Source organism: Anomalospiza imberbis, chromosome 7, assembly GCF_031753505.1.
Source record: "Anomalospiza imberbis isolate Cuckoo-Finch-1a 21T00152 chromosome 7, ASM3175350v1, whole genome shotgun sequence".
NCBI classification, from domain to species: Eukaryota; Metazoa; Chordata; class Aves; order Passeriformes; family Viduidae; genus Anomalospiza; species Anomalospiza imberbis.
This window is the reverse complement of record NC_089687.1, coordinates 37,631,370-37,650,888: the sequence shown is the minus strand read 5'-3', so window position 1 is coordinate 37,650,888 and position 19,519 is coordinate 37,631,370. Positions and strand designations below refer to the sequence as shown.

General features: G+C 47.9%; 1 protein-coding gene and 1 long non-coding RNA gene across 11 annotated transcripts in view; one reads left to right on the top strand and one right to left on the bottom strand.

The window, feature by feature from the left end:
* LOC137477514 (uncharacterized) overlaps window positions 1-19,519 on the top strand; it is a 302,567-nt gene that overhangs the window by 164,129 nt on the left and 118,919 nt on the right. The window lies entirely within an intron of this gene.
* Window positions 1-19,519, bottom strand: part of HDAC4 (histone deacetylase 4) — a 174,345-nt gene that overhangs the window by 142,542 nt on the left and 12,284 nt on the right. For 7 of the 10 annotated variants that reach the window (XM_068196697.1, XM_068196706.1, XM_068196702.1 and 4 more), the window contains exon 2: window positions 6,569-6,663. In XM_068196697.1, the coding sequence (XP_068052798.1) occupies window positions 6,569-6,605 (37 nt within the window). In that variant the 5' untranslated portion in view covers window positions 6,606-6,663. Of the gene's footprint in view, window positions 1-6,413; window positions 6,664-19,519 lie in introns of those variants that run through there. The other 3 variants (XM_068196704.1, XM_068196703.1, XM_068196705.1) reach the window with 2 other exon arrangements.

Here is a 19,519-nt window from a genome sequence, read left to right as displayed (position 1 = left end):
CAAAACCACCTTTCCAGCAGCAGACAAAAAAACCACCTGCCCTCAGATCTCTGAGCTAATAACCCACCCGAAGCAGCGTTTCCCATCTCCCAGCTGCTCCCAGTTTGCCGGCTGGCCACGGCCGCGCGGCCGAGCACCCGCATTGATCCGGGGCTATTGATCACGGGCCAAACAAAGAGTCACCACACCGGAGCTCCTGGACAGCAGCAGCTGCTAAAGAAAAACTCAAAATCCACAGCACAGCGAGCACAGCCCACGGGGGGCACGCAGAGCCCACGGCCCCTCGCCCTGTGCTCCGTGGTTTTGATCCTGGTGGGGTCACACGGCCTCAAGCAGATGCCTCGGAGGACAAAACAGGCACCTGAGGCCAAGGCTGGCAGTTCAAAGCTCCCAAACCAGACCTGCTCCCTTCACCATTTGCCCCATAAAGCTATTTATGTGGTTTGGCAGCACAACGGCTACAAACAGCGCGAGTACATGGGTTCCAGAATAGCGAAAGGGTCAGGATTGATTTTTTTTTTTTAAAAACAAGTGATTTCTTTGAATCCGGCTGCGATTTCTCCAACACGCTGATCCCAGCCCTCCCACAGAGCGCAGCGGGTTTCCAGCAGTCCCCTCCACTGCAAGCAGCTCTACCTTGGTTGGAAGTTTCTCCTGGTGGAGAGGCACTCTGCTTCTGTTCTGTTCACAGGCCAGTCAGCAAAAGAAGTTGTTGTTCATTGCTGGGATTGTTCATCCCTTGGTACAACCAAAATGACAGAAAAGAAACCCCAAGAAACAGCAGAACAACAAATAAAAGTAAAATTTACTCTAAAAAAACCCCACATCACACATGAGCAGAGGTTGAGAGGGTGTATTTAATGACTGTTGTCACAATCCTACCCGTCCTTTCCCCCTTCCACACGTACCCACAGGTAGCTGTGGTCAGGCTCCTATCTCCCCGGGCTGACCCTGCCCAGCCATCCTGGCAGAACCTCCTCACACTTGGCAACTCAAGCTTCCAAAACGTTTCTTGCAACATCAAAGTGGAGCAGGGCAGCTACAAACAAGGAGAAGATTAAGCCTGGCCTGTGAATTCCCTGGCAAAGCCTGTGCTGCCAGGGTTCAAAGCAGGACCAGCAATGCCCCACTGAACCCCAAGCACACTCAGGGGCTCCTGGAAACTCCCACAAGCACTGCTGCCACCATGGGTGGCTTCCAGCTGACACAGAAGGGTCTCAGAAAAGCCCACCTGGAGTTATTCCCATATGGAATTCACTTTTCAATAGGTGTGAAGTTTAATATCAGCCTCATCCTTCTGAAAGGCTAAAAATCTGCTTCCATACCTGAGTAAATCAGTCCATCAAGCCAAAGGGTGACAGCAGTCCCCAGGGGGAACCCCTGCTGAGCACCTCAAAGCAAGCCAGGGCACTGCAGGTAAAGCATCTGATTTTCCCAGGAACTGATGAAACAACACTACTTTGATTTTGGTTATGGAAACAAAACCTTTAAAAGACCTGCTGATGTGTTAATTTTAGTTTTCTTAGCAGAAGAATAAATTGTGTGCCCCATTTCTCAGTGGTTTGACCACTCCACCTGGCAGCTCAAATGGTGCAGGTGTCAAGGCCTTCCCTGCTTAATGGCCTAAATAGAAATAATAAAATAAACAAATAACAGGTGGGGGGGAATTCCTAGTACATGGCAAGCTACAAGGAGAAAGGGACTGGCAAAACCTTTCCTGAAGGATGGGAGAATTACCAATTCCACAACTGTTCATTCTCCAGTCAGGCACCTGCTACTCCACGTTCACTCACTCATAGCTATCCTCTGACTGTAAAGGCAGTTTCTACAGATATCAGAGGATGAAAAAGATATACTAAACACTACACTAAAAGAAGAAATGTAATTGCCATTGCTTATTTGCTCTTCCAGTAACAAATTGAATTTGGGGAAGTATAAGACACAGAGCAAACTGGGGTTGACCAAAAGTGAGTAACAAAAATGCAATAACCTCACAGAAAAAGGTTTGTCTCCTTTCCAAGTGAGACACAAGATCCCAAAGACCAGCTCAAACATTGTTACAGAACCACCTGACTTTAAAAGTACAACATTTTTTATATCCTTTGCCTACCCTGTACTTCATTCAAAATAATCCAGAGTTCTCTGCCTCTCATCACAAGTACCTGCTTCTCATCTTTGCACTGCAGGAAACATCACAGGCTAAAAAACTTACTTTAGAAACAGGCTTTTAAAGAATTCCTAAGTGCAAGAACTGCATTTAAAGAAAAAGCAGAAATGAGAGGAATGTACTTGGCAGGGACACTGACCTAGCAGGAACTTCATCTTGAACCCCAAGCTGAAGCACAAAACAATTCTTTTCTTTTGAGGCTACAATCAAACCCTTGCACAGAAAGTCCCAACTATTTGATGCTCCAGAAAGTAAAAACTTCACAGGTTTAGTGGGAGCAGACTTAAAACTTTCAAGGACCTCAAAATGACACCGTTCCTAGAGGAAGTCCAGGACAGGCTCAGCTCCCACATGGGTAAGAACAGGAATGAAGGTGGAAAAAGTGTTCTGCCGTGAGCTGGAGAAAGAAAAGTGAATGGAGTCACAGCCAGTTCCATCTGCTGGAGTTTCCAGCTCTTTTCACCAGAGCTTGTTGCTGAGTTTACCCCACAGTCAATCCCAAAGTCCCCCCAAAACTGGGGGACCAGGCTGCTCAGGGGAACCGTCTCTGAATTCCCAGTCTAGCATAGTCCAGTAAAACCAGAGCACCAGACTGGTAAGGGGAAGCAGGGCTCCCTGGAAGTGTCCAGGGCCGGGCTGGACGGGGCTGGAGCAACCTGGGATAGTGGAGAGTGTCCCTGCCCATGGATGGAGTGGGCTTTATGGCTCCTTCCCACTGAAACCATTCCATGACTCCATGATACACCATGTCCAGATGTTCTTCCACAGTCACCAAGTACCCACCCTGGCCCAGCCCCGCTACAGGAGGGCTGGAGCTTACCCCCATAGTCCTTGTGTTTATTTGAAATTATACTCCTGCCCCTAGATAACTTCCCCAGACAGCCTCATTGCTGCCAGAAAGTAGGTCAGTGTCATTTAAAGCCGCCTTGAAATGCATCTCCACAGAAACTTCTTAATCTTTAAAAAGAGAACACATCAAATATTTATCGGGCGGTGCAAAACGCTGGGAGATGCTCATGGGGAGAGCTCTTCTGTGTGTGCTGCATGAAATGGCTTTCCATGCCTCACTGAGCTGTGGAGCAGGGCAGGAGAGTGGCTGGCTGCAGATAAAGCCCCGTACAGAAGTCCTTATCTACCCAGCAAATCACAGTACGTGACTCCCAAACTAGTTCTCCCGGTGCCATGTGATCCCGGAGCTCTCTGCCTCCTCAGGGAGCTCCTCTCAGCCCTAATGATCCCTGCTGCAGATTTTCCCCTATCAGCCAGGCAGCTCATTCTCAAAACTTCAATATTCCTAATTATCAAACATTCAGCACTGCAAGATGTAGCTGAAATTTGCATCTCTGCAAGAGTGGCTCTGAAGAAAGGATGGAGCATTTGCATTCAGACTGGTTAATTCCTGCAGGATAACATTTCATAAACAAAATGCTTCATTGAACATGGAGATTTTCAGCTTTTACAAAGGAAAGTGAACTTTAAACAAATACAAATCAGTTGAGTGATTAACTTTAAGTGTTTTGGTTTTTTAAAACTAATCTTTATGTATAACTAGTATCAGCAGAACAATCTTTACTGATTAAAGAAGCGAACGATAGTGAAACTCAAGCCACTGAAAATTAAGGGGAGAGGTAGAAGGCGACTGCAAGGAATCATTTAAGGTAAATAAGAGAGGGGGGAAAACCCTAAAACATTAAAAAAAAAAACCAAACCTATAAAAATACCCCACCCCTACTCACAACCCAGTCAGCCTGGGTAAGGTGAGCACCATGGGTTATGTAAGGCAAGTTTAAATTGTGGCCAATGTGAACAGGTTAAGGAGTGAAACTAAACATGCTTTCCCCCGCCCCCCCAAGCTTTGTCATAATCCTAAATGTTATCTTAATTAGCCTAATTGTCTTAATTATACTTCGCAGCAACTTGAGCCTTCACAGCACAATTCCAGCGTCTTTTTTTCCAGCTTTGTTCCAGTGCTGGAAGAGGCAGCAAGACTCCTCTGCCAAAAGCCAAAGGCCACGTGATGCCTCCCAGGAAGTTTTCTCCCACCTGGGTATTCTTTTTCTCCAAAAGCTATTTCTTATTCCCTACAGAATCTGAGTCCAAAACACAGCAAAAGAGGAGGCAGTGATGGGGGAAGAAGTCACACTTTTCTTAGCTAACTTAAATCTTCTCCATATTTTTCTACCTTGTTCGGCGAGAAGCTCTCAGTGCCCAACACTTCTAACAAAGGCTTTGGGGAGTGAAATGAAAAATAAAAAAAAGCACAGAAAAAAACCCAACCCAAACCACTTCCATTCATCTATGCCGCAACAATTTCATGGCACGGCTCCTAAAACATCCCATTAGTGCTGGCCTTGGAGAAGATTAGAGAAGAAAGCTTGAACCCACTGAAGCAAGGCTTAATAGGCTCTTGAGTTAAGCCAGAGCCTTCCCTTAAACAATGCCCATCATTAGGAATAATTACCTGTAGCTGTATAATCAACATGGCTACGATAACTGACATGAGAAGTCCAGATGTCATCTTTGGCAAGGCTTGAGAAATATTTCTGCTCCTTATTATACAACTGACTCTTGAAAGAGAAACGAGCAACAAGAACACCGGGGGTGAAAAGCCACCAGGAAACAGTGCAGAATTCCAACCCAACCCTTGGAAGTACAACCAGAGTAAGAACCCAGCATCCAGGAAGGGCACATGGGAATCCAACACCATCCCGCCCTGCTGCCACACCCTGCGTTTTGATCAGACCACTATTCTCAGCACCATTCTAGACAGGGTTGTTAGAAAAACAAAGCTCAAGCTGATTTTTGGATCTACAGGAACGCTGAGCCAAAGCAGCAGAAAGAGGCAGGAGAAGCAAGTGATGCATTATGAAAGGAAGCAAGGCAAACCAGCATCATATAGCCCAACCAGAAAGGACATCACCACTCCCCAAACCTCTGGAGAGCAGCTCCTTAAGAAGCCAAGAAATACCCACCACTGGGTTGGGACTGCAGGTGGGTGTTTAAGGTGTCCCACCACCACAACGGGAGAAAAGCAAGCAGCCACAGCTCCCAGCCTCACTCCTGAGTCATGAAAACACTGAAACAACAATTACGTGTTATCTGAAGAACAGAGCTCCTTAAAAAGATCACTCTGCATTTGTGTCTCCAGTAAACACCTGCATTCATACAAACACAGATTTCTCAACTCCTCATAGTACCAACAAATTTCCAAATCTAAGACTGCTACATTATGGAAGAAGGGGCCAGGTTGTTTTTTTTGTTTTGGTTTGGTTTGGTTTTTTTTTTTTTTTTTGATAATTCTGATGATTTTAGAGACTCCTAAACTCATTTCAGTCGTGAGGAGAGGGTCAGGTCTACCCCAGCTGCCTGTAGACTCCAGCACCTCTATTTATTGCAGGATTTCTTCCCCCACAAACAAGCAGTTCCTTAAATCTTAGGAGCTGTTCTCTGGCTTTTAGCACTTCAGCCTTAATTGTTAACCTCAGCCTGATTAAACTGAAGTCACAGAGTAATCTCTCAGAGGCAGAGTGAATTAAGTCCTTCCACGTGCCTTGTTGTAGTTGGATTATTTGCTTCCCAGCAGCCAGTTCTGTACCATAAACTGAAACAGCCCAAGCACAATTAAAATTCCTCTTACAAAGCTCTGCCTAACACAAAAGTTGCCACAGACTCCCTAAAAACAAATGTGTGAGGCACCTTTAAGCTGGGAAGCAGGTAACTGAGCAGCTACAGATTCTTCTGACAGACGAGAAATGCACAATTCAGTAGTGATGAATCATGCCTCAAATTACAAGACACATTAGGGATAATCCCCCAGACAGCATTGAGGTGGATCAATTGACTTTTGTTCCAGCAAAACTATTCCTTCCTGTTAAAAAGTCCAACAGTTTTCTTCAACATCAATAAAGGCACCAGCAGAACCATGCCCATTCCTTGGAAGTACACTCCATATCGTTAAGTCTCATCAGCACAGATTTAACAAATTAAATATCTGATTAACGACTCAGAAAAGACCAATTTTCACTGATGCAATGATTAGAAACCCAAATTTTAGAACAATCAGAAGTCTGAAACGGTAAAACTTCCTTGTAACACCAACAGCACTTTCCACCTTCACACCAGGTTTCAGACGAAGCAGGAAAGGGAGGGGGTCTGGATGACCATTTCAGCATAATTGAAAGGTGTGTTCATGCAACAAACTGTGCTTTGGGGTCACTGCTGGGACTCCAAGTGGCCTTAGCCTTACCTGGATGGCTTTGGGAGCTCATTGCTGGCAATGTCTAGTCCTTGGGAGAAGGGATTGGAGATAGATCAGTTCCCACGGGAGTAACAGCAGCTCAAAAGAGCTCCAGTGCTTCACCAATACATAGGAGTGGGAAGTGGGGATTAAATCATGGCCACCTTGTAAAATCCAGGGCACAGTGACATGCTGAGTCATATGGGAAGTAATCCAAGAGGGTGGCAGAGTGTCTTCCAATAGCTTTTAAAATGAGAACCTGCAATTAAAGAAAAAGATGTCTGCGTTAGCAAATGAAGATTAACAGCCATTTAAATTGTACATTATATAACCTATTTATCCCTGAGATTAAACTACAATGCTATTTTAGGCATTAAGGGCTGCAGAGAGAGTAATTCTCAGAGTTGTAAATGTTACTTTGATTAATAACCATAAAGATGCAAATTAATACTTAACATTATTTAAAAAAAAACAATTAAAGAAAACAACTTTCCAACAACACATTCACGTCTCAGAAACCCAAAATTCCATGTTAATTCTCATCCTCCAACAGCACCATATGAAGCCACTTCAGTCCAACAGCTTCCATATTTTAAAAGCCATATGCATGAGTGGTAACTGTACTTCACGCATCTGTTCCCCAAAGAAGTCTAAAGAAAAATTCCTCAGTGCCAAGAAGTGGTCTTGGAGCAGGAAGGAAAAAAACCCACACAATCAATTCCACTCCTACTCTACCCAAGCCTCCAGCAGATTACTAAGAAGCAGCTCCATACTGCCCCAGGGGAAAAAAAAACCCACTATTCCCAATTATTTTGAAGCTGTCTAATAGAGGGAGGGAGAGAGAACAGAGGGGAAATCACCCACAGAGTCAGCAACCCCTGGCCCCGGCCCCCCAAAATATGGAAGTATAGAAGCAGTAGATACCCTGGTTTGGAGAAACCCCACCTGAGACCCATGCTGACCTAACCAGCCACCCTTACACTGAAAGAACTTGCTCAAGTTCAGTTTTGGGGGGGCAGAGGTTTTTTTTGCACTATACCAAGTGACATCCTGTATCTCCTGTCCTTGGCAGCGTCCAAGGCCAGGCTGCACTGGGCTTGGAGAAACCTAGGAGAGTGAAAGGTGTCCCGACCCATGGCAGGGGATGGAATAGGATGGCCTTTGAGGTTCCCTTCCACCCACACCATTCTGGGATTCCTGAGCATCCCTGTTTTACAGGCAGGTTGTCTCAGGGATTCTGCTGTGCCACTGGCATGAGCACCCAGCCAACGCTGCTGGCCCAGATTGAACCCAGGTGTGTTCTTTATGCAGAGTACCCCCACTGCCACAGGTGATTTCCCTTCTTTGCACCGTAAAACACCATAAAACCAGCAGCCCGGCCCTCCTGGGTACTCAGGGGAGCTCCTCCTGCCTGGCCAGGCATCACCCAGCGCTGGGGTGAGGTCACCCAGCTGGCAGCAGCCAGCTCCAGCCCATCCCCACGGATCCAGCTGACTCTGCTCACCCCAAACTGCTCTGGCAGCAGCTCCCAAGGAGTGGTGCCCTGCAGCACCGCTGGGGCGGGGGATGGCTCCTGGGAGCTGCAATGGGAGCTGCCATGGGGACTGCTCCTGCCTTGCACAAGGAGCATCTGTCCACAGTGCAGCTGTGCCACAGCATTTCAGGCAGTGCTGGCTATTCCTGGAAGAGCTCTTAGCACACTCAGATTTGAGTGCTCCTTTCCAAGAAGCAAAACCAGGTCTGAGACTTCCAGCACCGGCACAGTTGCTCAGGATGGGCTTTCTAAAGTTATTTCCCTGATGTGCAGGAAAATGCCTGGGCACTGCTGAACACAGTCCCTTCCTTGCTGTGCTTCATTAAAAACCCCCTTTAATTGGCTGTTTCTCTGCAGCCCAAGTGTCTCAGCATCACCACTCTCCAAGTTCCTCTCTGCCCATCTTGCATTCTTAGAGACCTGGAACACATTCCATGTTACGCGTCAAATTCGAGAGAAAATCACTTAAATGTCACTTCTAATCCCTGCAGGTCTCTGCCATCCCGAATGTTCAAGATGTTCCAGTCCCATTAATCAGCACATCCTGTTAAACAGAGCTGGGTCAGCTTAGACCAGGCATTAGCAAGATACTAACATAATTTATTTTCATTAAAACCAGCAGGTACTGTTGTAGCATAAGCCATCTCAGCTGTAGACAAGAAGGATTTGGAGTGGAGTTACCAGATCTCCCTGTCCTCATTTTCCCAGCACAAGAATGAAAATATGAGTGTGAACAGTGAAAGTTTCCCAAAGAAACTGGACTGAATGAACACCACCAAAACCATTCAACAGCATCGCCAGTTTAATCTATTCCTACTTCTCCCTCATCCCTGGAAGAGTACAAGGCCAGGGTCTTGGAGTGGCCTAGGACAGTGGCACATGGCAGGGGGTGGAATGAGATGGGTTTCAAAGTCCCTTCCAATCACTCTGTGATTCCATGATTCTGTCCAGGACACAGCAGTCCTGTCTCAAATTACCTCCCCCCAGACTGTAATTTTCAGGTAGCTCTTGCACTGATCTCCACGCAGACCACCGAGTCACTGCCAGGCCTCCACCTGCAACAATTCTTCTGTAAATTTGTCCTTTTGCCACCATCTCAAAGAAAACACTCCTTAAATTAAAAGAAGTGAAACGCTGTCTCTCCCTATGCCTCGGATATCAGGAGGTCTAGAGGGTTTTCTAAGAGAATTATCTCGTTTAGGCAAAAAAAAAAAAAGATTAAAAAGAAAAACAAAGCCGAGTTTGTTTAACTTCTGCTCCCAGTGCCTCCCAGGACAAGGGCGATCACCTCTGTCCCGAGGAACAGCGAGTCCACCCCAGCATCATTCCAGAGGCACATTCCCGTCTGGCACAGGCAGGGAGCGGCTCAGGGCCGCGTGCCCGCTGCCACTCCGCACACACGAGGAACCTGAGCCCGCTGCCTTGGCCAGACGGGTCGCAGCAAGGCTCAGCCCGGGTTTTGGGGAGCACCTCAGGCCCCGCTGGGCCCCAGCTGCAGCAGAGATGGGCACGGCCAGCCAGAGCATGCCACGAGCCCCAGGATCGCCCGCCGGCCACGGGAACTGGCCTGGCAGACAGCGAGCGGGGCCACGGGCACCGAGCCAGGTTTGGCACGTCCCTGGGCACTGAGCAAGGATGGGCTCGGGAGAGCAGCCACGGGCAGGACAGCGGGTGGCACCGCAGGAAGTTCCCAGCAGAACTGTGGGCTCAAACAAGCAGGTTTGTCCAGCATTATTGAACCAGCACTGGCCTCATCAAGCTTCCCGTCTGACAGGAGAATTTTCAGAGTCTGGTCACTGCTGGATTTCTGAAAATCTCAGGAACAGGAGCACAAGGAACCACTTAATGCCTGTTTATTTCAGCTTGCTTCTAGCGCAGCCTACCTGAGAGCACAGGCTCCCTAAACCACGGGGGCTGGTGCATCAGCAGCTGTATCCTCATCACATCCCTGGATCAGAGGGGGGCCATGGTCTGAGAGTGCTGTCCCCTCCTTGTCACAGCCCCAGACGAGCCTCTGTTCCTGCAGGACACACTGAGGGGCTGCAGCCCCTGCCAAAGTGCCTCGTTTCTCCCTGGTTTGGTGCCTCAGCAAACCACTAACCCTCGCAAGGCGCCTTCCCTGGATCTAAAGTAGTTCCAGATCTTCTCTTACCCCAACAGAAAGCTTTTTTTCTCTTTTCTTTTTTTACATAAGAATCTTACAGTTCTGCCACAAGAATGATTTGTTGATAGGAGGCCTGGAGCAGCTCCCCTACAAAGACAGGCTCAGAAAGCCGAGGCTGTCCAGCCTGGAGAAGAGAAGGTTACCTGGAGACCTCAAAGCAACATTCCATTACCTGAAGGGGCTCTGAGGAAGCTGAAGAGGGTACTCTGCATCAGGAACTGCAGTGAGGGGACGAGGAATAACGGGTTCACACTGAAAAGAGTGGGAGTTTAGGTATTAGGAAGAAATGTTTTACTGTGAGGGTGGTGAGACACTGGCACAGGCTGCCCAGGGAGCATGTGGATGCATCCCTGGCACTGTTCAAGACCAGGCTGGACAGGGCTTGGAGCAACCCGGGATAGTGGAAGGTGCAGGGGGGTGGAACAAGACGATCTTTAAGGTCTCTGCCAACCCCTTATGGTTCTGTGGCAGCATGAACGTTCACCTTCCTCCTCCCAGCCCCTTCCAGATGTGCTTCTGTGCCATCACAAGTCCAGATGTGCAGCAACAACTAATGACAGTCACCACAGAACTTTATTCACAGAGCTCCATTTTTCAGAGCTTTAATCGCTCTCCAGCCCCGATAAGAATCTTGGCCTGGGGCTGGGGTTTCAGCGCTGACTCAGCCGGGTTACTCAGGACCAGGAGCTCTGGTGCCCCGGCTCTCTCTGACACAGCAGCAGCACTGCTGCCAGCATCCCTTGGAGCGCTCGGTGGAGCAAAGGGATGCTAGAAGGCTTTCCACATCCTGGCTCTCCTCTAGCAGCACCCTAGCACCATGGGGTTTGCTCTCCAAAAGCCATGGAAACACCACCACCACCTTCCAAGAGGCGTCACCGCCGATCCTTCTGCCTGGCACAGATTGATTACAACGAGATCATTATTTTTTTCCCCAAAATTACCTTCCTTGCTGTATTTAGAAGCAAACAGCCCAGGGTTTACACAAACACACCGACCTGAAGGGAGGCACAGCCTCTCTCAGAGCTCTATCAATTAAATCTCTCCTTTGACCAGAGAGGGGGGAAGCTGCCTTTGCTTCTCAGGCTTTGTTTATAAAAATACTGCCAATACAGGATCCATACACGAAAAGAGGAGGGAAGGAAGAGGTTTAGAAGTGCCTGGAAACAATTTACTGGAACCACAGGGAGATTTACTCCCTGCAACAGGATGATGGAACGGCTGGGGCTGGAAGGGACCTCAAAGCCCACCTGACTCCAAACCCCTGGCATGGGCAGGGACACCTTCCACTAGGCCAGGCTGCTTTATTTAGAGCAGAGCCAGTGTGAAACAGCCTCCTGAGCTCACCTCCGCTCCAGGGACCACCATTTCCCAGCCACCACTTTGCAAGGTGACAAAAAGAGTGGCGGCAGCCCCTAGGACCCCCACAGCCCTGAGACAACATCCCTCAACTCCTGTTTCTCCAGCAGAATACAGCTTCACTGGATCTGTCCCAGGAGAGCAGGTTTCACAAGCACTGCCCACTGCCCAGAAGTGCTGCTTTTCCTACGGTTCCAGCAATACTCAGATCTCTTCCAGGAAATACATTTGCAAATTTCAAACACCATCAGACACCCCCTCAAAGAGCTTGGAGTCTCTAAGCAGTTTTCTGTCTCTAAACACGCACTGTGAGAATAGCAGGTGACACTGTAAAATCTACTATCAGCTTAATGCTCATCTGTGGCCAGAAGAGCAACTGGGTTACCATGGAATAATGAAAAATAAAAATAAAGAAGCGAATTTACTGCTATGTTAACCCAGTTCCTCCAAAACCACGCGGATTTTGTGCAGATCTGGACGCTCCCTTTTCCAAGTACGCAGTGTAAGAGTTTCAAAAGGGCAAGAAAACCATCAGAGGTGTGGTACAAATTTCTCATGCAGGTGAAGCAGATTATAATAAATCTGCAGCCCAGACAGAGGTGACTTAAAGATATCACAGTGATGCAGAATCATGATTAACACAGAAAAATCACTGATCATTCAGCTTTCCATCTATTTCTGTCAGAGCTAGAACTTTTTCCCCTACTTTTGCTGGGTGAGAAGCTGAGTGGACCCAGGAGGAAGGGAAGGGTCCACAATTCGGAAAAAGCCCAGTTTGAAGTGTGCTCTCTGCATTACCTGCTCCTCCTTAGCTGCACTGAGAAACTCTGACTTGGGGTGCTGGAAAAAGCAAAAGTTCTCCTGAATTCCAAAAGCAAATGGACAAATTTCATATAAAAGAGGAGAAACACCAAGTGCATGAGGCCAGGAAACCCATGAGACAAGTCACTGTTTGAGAAGTGTCACCATGTGCATGTCCTGTGCTCAAAGGCCTCCCAAAGTGCATCCTCTTGGATGCTGCTGGAGAACGTGGCAATCAAGTACTTTTGAAGACCTTAAAATCTCACCTGGACACCAACCTACAGTCACTAAACCAATGGAGCTCTGCATTGTCCCACACAGATGTGCCAGCCCCATCTCACAAAATATAAATTTTGCTCTGTAAAACTTTCTATATTGCACTGAAATCACATATCAGACTCTTTCCAGTTTCCACACCTGCACTCAGTAAGTTAAGGGAAATACTGGCAAGTGGAAGTGTTGGCACAAAACTCGGGAATCCTCATGGAAGGGGGACAGGGAGCACAAGCAGTGTGAGCACTGAAGCCTTCACTACAGTTACAACTGTGTAAGCAACAATTAAACAGGAAACCCAACCTAGTCCAGCTGTTACCAAGAGCTCCTCTCCAAGGGAACACCAGGTACAAACATGCCCCGGTAAAGGATCCAGACTGACCAGTCCAGCCCTCTTTGCCAGGACATCCCCTCTTTGCCAGTCACGCCACTTCCCTGCAGCACCAGAACCAGAGGTGCCTGTGTCTGAGATCAAAAGCTCAGCACAGTGATTCAAACACACAGAGCACCTCAGAAACAGCAGCACTTCAAGGAATCAGCCCCAGTGCATTTGTTTAGCAAATGCTGACTTTTCCCAGCCAGCCATCACAAGAGGCTCTCACATGACAGCCCAGAGCCGAACAAACATCGTGCTTCCATCTCTCCCTGCAACTTCCACTCTCCAGCTCACACACACGGTGAAGATTTGCTGCTCACACCAAACACTGTGACCTCTGATAGGTTCTGTGTGGTGACACCGCCAGGGATTCCATCTCTGGGCACGTTTGTCCTACACGTTAAATTACAGCGTGTGTACACCAAGATTCCAGGACTAACCAACACCTGCTCCGAACTTCCCCAGTTCATCCAGGAGCTGCAGTGCCTTCCTGGACCGTCCCTGGGAGCAACCCTGCCATTACTCCATAAGCAAGTCCCTGCAATATAAGCAGTGCTACACATGCACTGAAGTCACTGTCAGAAACAAAATGAACAGCCACAAATGGCGAGACAGCATTAACTAATTATGAGCTGCTTTATTAACATGGAACTAATCCACAGCTATGGAAGGCTGGAAAACCTAGGTGGAAATAATTAATCGAATTACGTGTAACAGAAATTCTCCACAAAAATAATCAAGGAAAACACTTTCTACAGTTTCCTATCCTTTTCCTTCTTATTTTCAAGGAACGCTCCACAACTGGATTTCCAGGGCACACAGATTCCCTGAGTAAAGCTGCTTTTCCCAGGCTCTTCTCTGTTGTGTCTCAGAGTCAGGCACTCAGACTGATCTCTGGTGGCAGTGCTGCACTTCACCTCTGGAAGTCCAAGTGCTGAGACATCAGCCCAAACTGAAAACATGGTATCTCAGTGACTAAGTGAAAACACCCTTTGCCCATTTCTATGTTAAACTAACACAAAACTGACATTATTGAGCTTGCCCCTGGCAGTATTTTCCTCACTAAGTTTCCAGCTGAGGAAATCCCTCGTGGTACCTTGCATAGACATGCAAATCACCACCCTGACCAGCACTTACAGCTGCTCTGAAAACCAAAGGTGCCTCCACAGTCTAGAAAGAAAAATCTTCTGGTAGACACCCAAAACCACCAAAGTTTTGTGCCCTTTCTCCTTCCTTGCTAGGAACACACAAGAGTATCCACACGATTCACAGCAATACCACTGGGCAGATCTCTCAGCAGTTTTTAGACCTCGACAAGTACTGACGTTGAAACCACTGCAGGTATCCCAAATACAAAGAGAAGCAACTCTGGGAACAACTAAGTCCATGAGGAGCAAACCTAAATCCTCCCAAGCGTCACCCAAAACTCTGAACAAAAGATCCCAAGCAAATCTGGAAATACCACCTCATGTTCACTCCGTGGGAGCTCCAATTTCAAGTGGCCAACAGCTTGGAAACAATTTTTTTCGGAGTTGAGCAGGAAGAGCTGCAGATTCAGAAACGCAAGCGACTGTTTGAAACGCGGGACTGTGCGAATCTGCTGGAATACAGAGCTCTCCTTGACTAGCAAGGCTCTGGCAGAGGGTCTGAAAGAGCAGGATGCTTCTGAGCTCAATCCAGTTTCTCAGCAAGAGCAGCAAGAACAAGCAGTCTCACAGATGGATCCGCGTGGGAGGGAGAAAGGATAAAAGTCTGCCTCGGGAGCCTGTTCCAGCTGCTACCGGAGCCTCGCAGGAGTCGGCACAAATTGGGCAGAGCTACCTATAAAAATCTACTGTCTTGGCTTTTTCTGAGACCCTCTTCTTTCCCAATTCCATGTCTTTCCTCCATCCTACTATTTCCACATTTGAAGGAGTCCAAATCAGATAGCTGAAAGTAGTGCTTGACAGAAGGTGAATGCAGACTGGGAGTTTATCCCATTTCTTCATCCCTTCCTTGCAGATCACCCTCACTACACACACTCAGCAGCAGAAAAATCAAAATTCCTTTTGAATGCTTGACTGAGAAGTGATTAAAAAATGGAATTTTTAAGGCCAGGTTGGAACCTGAACCAGTGAGGGGCAGCCCTGCCCATGGCAGGGGTGTGGAACTAAATGGTCTTTCAGGTCCCTTCTGACCCAAACCCTTCTGTAATTCCGTAATTTCATATTATTTTTAAGTAGAATTCCCTCAGCAACATTTTCAGTGCCAGGAAGAGGCTGTGTGGCCAGCAGATAGGGAGCTCACCTCACTGGCTGAAAGCAATTCTTTACCTGGGGTTGTTTTTCAGCTCCTCAGGTAGGCAAAGGCAGAGAGAAAAACATTTACCTTTTCTCTTCACATACTTGAGCTGTTCCAGCCACATCTGAACTTCTTGTTCCTTCTGACAAAGAATCAGAATCACTGGTCACTAGCTGTGCCTAACCCATCTGGTCTCCCAACAGAAAATAGCTGAGTACATGTGTCATCAATCACTGTTAATTACTTTCATTAACTTGGAAAAAGAATATTGACTTTTTTTAAAGAACAAACATTGTTTAAGGTCAGCCTAGTTCTCTTTTTTTTTTTTTTAATTGAATGCTATCTGATTACCAAGAGAAAATAATTTGGTCTGAACACTCAAGCAAGCCTGCCACCCAACTCGTGCGGTGCTTTCGTCTGGTGAGACATTTCCTCAAGTCTTTTTCTGGAAGGGCCAGTTTGATCCAGAAGCTTTGTGCTGCTCTCCAGTGCCCTGTGCTAACCTTACTGCCATTCCCACCTACTGCCCCCGTGGCTTTGGCAGTCCTGACCTTTGGCATGCTCTGGGAAAGAAACATGCCCCAAGGTCTCCACAAACATGTTGCGTCACCGTGGAGTGGACATTTAGCCCCTCTGCTGTCGGCTGCAAAACAGTGACACAGGCACAGATCACAGCAGCCTGTGCGTTCTCCCCTGCGGCAGAGCCTCTGCCAGCACATCAAACCAGCCAGGAGCCACATGGTGCCATGCAAAATTCCCCTGGACTGTCCCCCTGCTTCAGAGGCTGACTGGGATCACCCCTTGGCCCCTGCATGAGCTCACCTTCCTTCCAAGCAGAGGAGTCCCTCTCCACACCTGCTCGCGGAGCCTCGTCCAGCCACTTTTTCTGCAGGAGCCACTTCAACTCGGTGTTTGTTACCTTTTTCCATGCCTCAGTTACTGGCTCCAACACTGCCCACATGCAAAAAACTATTCTGTTTGAGGACATCCCCTGTCACTCCTGTCCCCTGGTATCCTATAACTCTGCCCCCCAGACCCGGGCTGTGCTTCCCAACCCACTGCAGGAATGTGTGCAGAGCTCAGGCGAGCACCCTCAACCTTGGCTGGTGCCCAGCTCATCGGGCACAGCACACCCTCACCCACAAAAGCTTTGGGACCTCATCACAGGCTCCTAAGTTTACATTTCTGCATGTTTTATCCCTCCTGTCTGGCACTAAATGCCAATAATGATACCAAAACACTGTCCCTTCCCACAGCCACCCAAGCAGCCAGACCCCAGTCCCAATGAACTGCACAGGATCGTGGAATACCAGAATGGTCTGGGTTTGAAAGAGCATCTCATCCCAACCCCAACGTGTGGTGCCGCTCTGCCATTTCTCCTTTTAAAGGGCCTGTTTTCCTACAGCCAGTAAAAAACTCTTACAGCCTGTGAGTGCACTTGTGTATCTTACTCAAAGGATCTTTACCTAAATCCAAATTCTGCATACAGGCATGAAGGATAATGCACCAAACAGAAAGCAAGAATTCACAACTTCGCCTTTAAAGTGCAATATAATTTACTTTTATTTGTTGGGAAAACCTGTGACCACTCACAGCATCCCTCTGCTGACTGGATCATCCCTCAGGGATGATCACAGGGCAGTCATGGGCACTCTGCTCCGTCCTGGCTCCTCTGCCAAAGCTGCTGAGACTCCAAGCCCCAGACTGCTGATAACTGAAGGGGCAGGAATCCCCAAGGGAAGCCGAAATAAATATACAGTTTTATATTCATGAGGGTTCCACCATTTTCAGTTTTAAATCACAATTAACATTTTCCAGCCACATCCACAGCCAGGATAGAAAACCAAGTAAGTCACCACAAACCTGTAAGTTCCTCTGCTGTACCCCTCTGAACAGGGTTACATTTCTCATGACCAGCATCATCCTCTAATGAAAAACAGAAACTTCAGGCAAATATTTCAGTCATAAAAGCTGACAAGCAAGAAAAGCAAGGAAGGAACAACCGGCACCACTCAGACTCGAGGAGGTTTCAGGTTGTTTATTATATATTTATCTGTTTTATAACACAACCAAATACAAAGAGGAGCAAAACCCTTTAAAGAAGTACCTGCAGGTTACCTTGACAAAGGCCAGCAAACTTTTAAGAAATTACTGTCCAGGTGCTGCTCCCAACATCACAGTGGTTCTTTTAACTCAGTGTGAAGGAAGAGCTCCATTTACTTTAGGATTTACATTTTATGTGGCCCATTTTGCCTGTTTGAACAATGTGAACATAGCAAGGCAAACTGGAATTGTTCTTGGCAATAAGAAAACTGGACTGTAAAGCCACACAAAATGTTGGAAATATTTCAAAGACTGACACAGTACCTGCCATGGGGACTTTTTAAGGTATGTTTTACAATACTGCCAGTCACCAGTCAGAAAAGGATTTCTGTGTCCTCAAGGAGGCCTTAGAGCCCTAACTTAGGGTTTGGGTTTGAAGGGACCTCAAAGCCCATCCCATTCCACACCCTGCCATGGCAGGGACACCTTCCACTATGCCAGGTGGCTCCAACCCCATCCAACCCAGCCTTGGGCACTGCCAGGGATCCAGGGGCAGCCCCAGCTGCTCTGGGCACCCTGTGCCAGGGCCTGCCCACCCTCCCAGGGAACAATTCCTTCCCAAGATCCCATCCATCCCTGCCCTCTGGCAGTGGGAAGCCATTCCCTGTGTCCTGTCCCTCCATGCCTTGTCCCCGGTCCCTCTCCAGCTCTCCTGGAGCCCCTTTAGGCCCTGCAAGAGGCTCTGAGGTTTCCCTGGAGCCTCCTCCTCTCCAGGTGAGCACCCCCAGCTCTGCCAGCCTGGCTCCCGAGGGGCTCCAGCCCTGGGATCATCCTGGAGCCTCCTCTGGGCTCTCTCCAGCAGCTCCAGCTCCTTCCTGTGCTGGGCCCCAGGGCTGGGACAGCTCTGCAGGTGGGGTCTCACCTGAGTGGGGCAGAATCCCCTCCTTCCCTGCTGGTCACAGTTCTTTGGATGCAGCCCAGGATTTGGGAGTTTGGGATTTCTGGTCTGCAGAGCACTTTGCTGGGTCATGCTGAGCTTCTCATCCACCAACACTTCCAAGCCCTTTATGGCTTTTCACACTAAATAGCACAGACAGAATACTCCTCCCTGCAACTGGCTCCTCTTTCAGGGTGGGAATGAAACACAGTAATTTCCACCTGCTTTTGTACCTCTTCAGCCTTTAAAAACATCAAAGCCCAACCTTGGAGTCTTCTATTTGCTTTCCTGTAGCTCGGGATTTTGCACCTTTGCATGCTCCTAAATCTCCTCCTGTGACTTCTGGCCAACAGCTCCAGGAGGAATTGCTGGGCTTTCAAGATAAGCTGCCATTAGTCACCAAAGCTCTGCTCTGCAGGATCTCCTCTCACCTTATCACCTGCTGCTTGGGATACTCTGAAATAAATGAACCGGGAAAGAATACGAGGTGAAAACAAAACAAATCCAAAGACTCTGCCTGTAAGCATTAATCTGCATCCATCTTGTACCTGACAGCAAGTGGTACTGAGGTGGGGTTGGTGTTTTCCCCGTGGTAACAAGTGACAGGACAGGAGGAAACAGCCTCAGGTTGTGCCAGGGGAGGTTAATGTTGGATATTTAGAAAAATTTCTGCATGGAGAGAGTTGTCAGTCCCCAGGCAGCGGTGGAGTCCCCATCCCTGGGATTTAAAAGCTATGTGGATGTGGCACTTGGGACATGGGTTAATGGCAGAGCTGGGGGAACTGTTGGGTTTGATGATCTTATAGAACTTTTTCAACCTAAATGATTCTGTGTTTCTATGAACATAATGATGAATAAATTACCTTACGACAGAGGGGGGGAAATGGCCTGACAGCCAATGCCTGCAGCCACCTCCAGCCCCTTCCTGAGGGAAACCATGCCCAGCCTCAGCACACTCTGACAGACAAACACCTCCTCGGGATGTCATGCAGCTGAACATTTACATTTCAGCACCAGCTTTACATTCAAGCAAATTGCAAACACTACCTCAGAGCACTCGGCATGCAAAGCACACTTGGGGAGGGGGGGTAGCAAAGGAGATTGCAGGAATTTTTTCCTGCGATAAGATCGAGTGAAAAGGAGCAGAGGCTGCTGACATATCTAGACTCCCAGAAGCCAGTAAATATGCAAATGGCCTGCCATTTCTGCCAGTAACACTCAGAACCAACTTTGATTCTGCTAAAATATATCGCATTAAACAAGAGAGATAAGCCCGGCGCTGAATCCACACCGAGCAACTCCCTTTGACCAAGACAGCTTTACTTCTCACTCCAGGAAATCCTGAACAAAG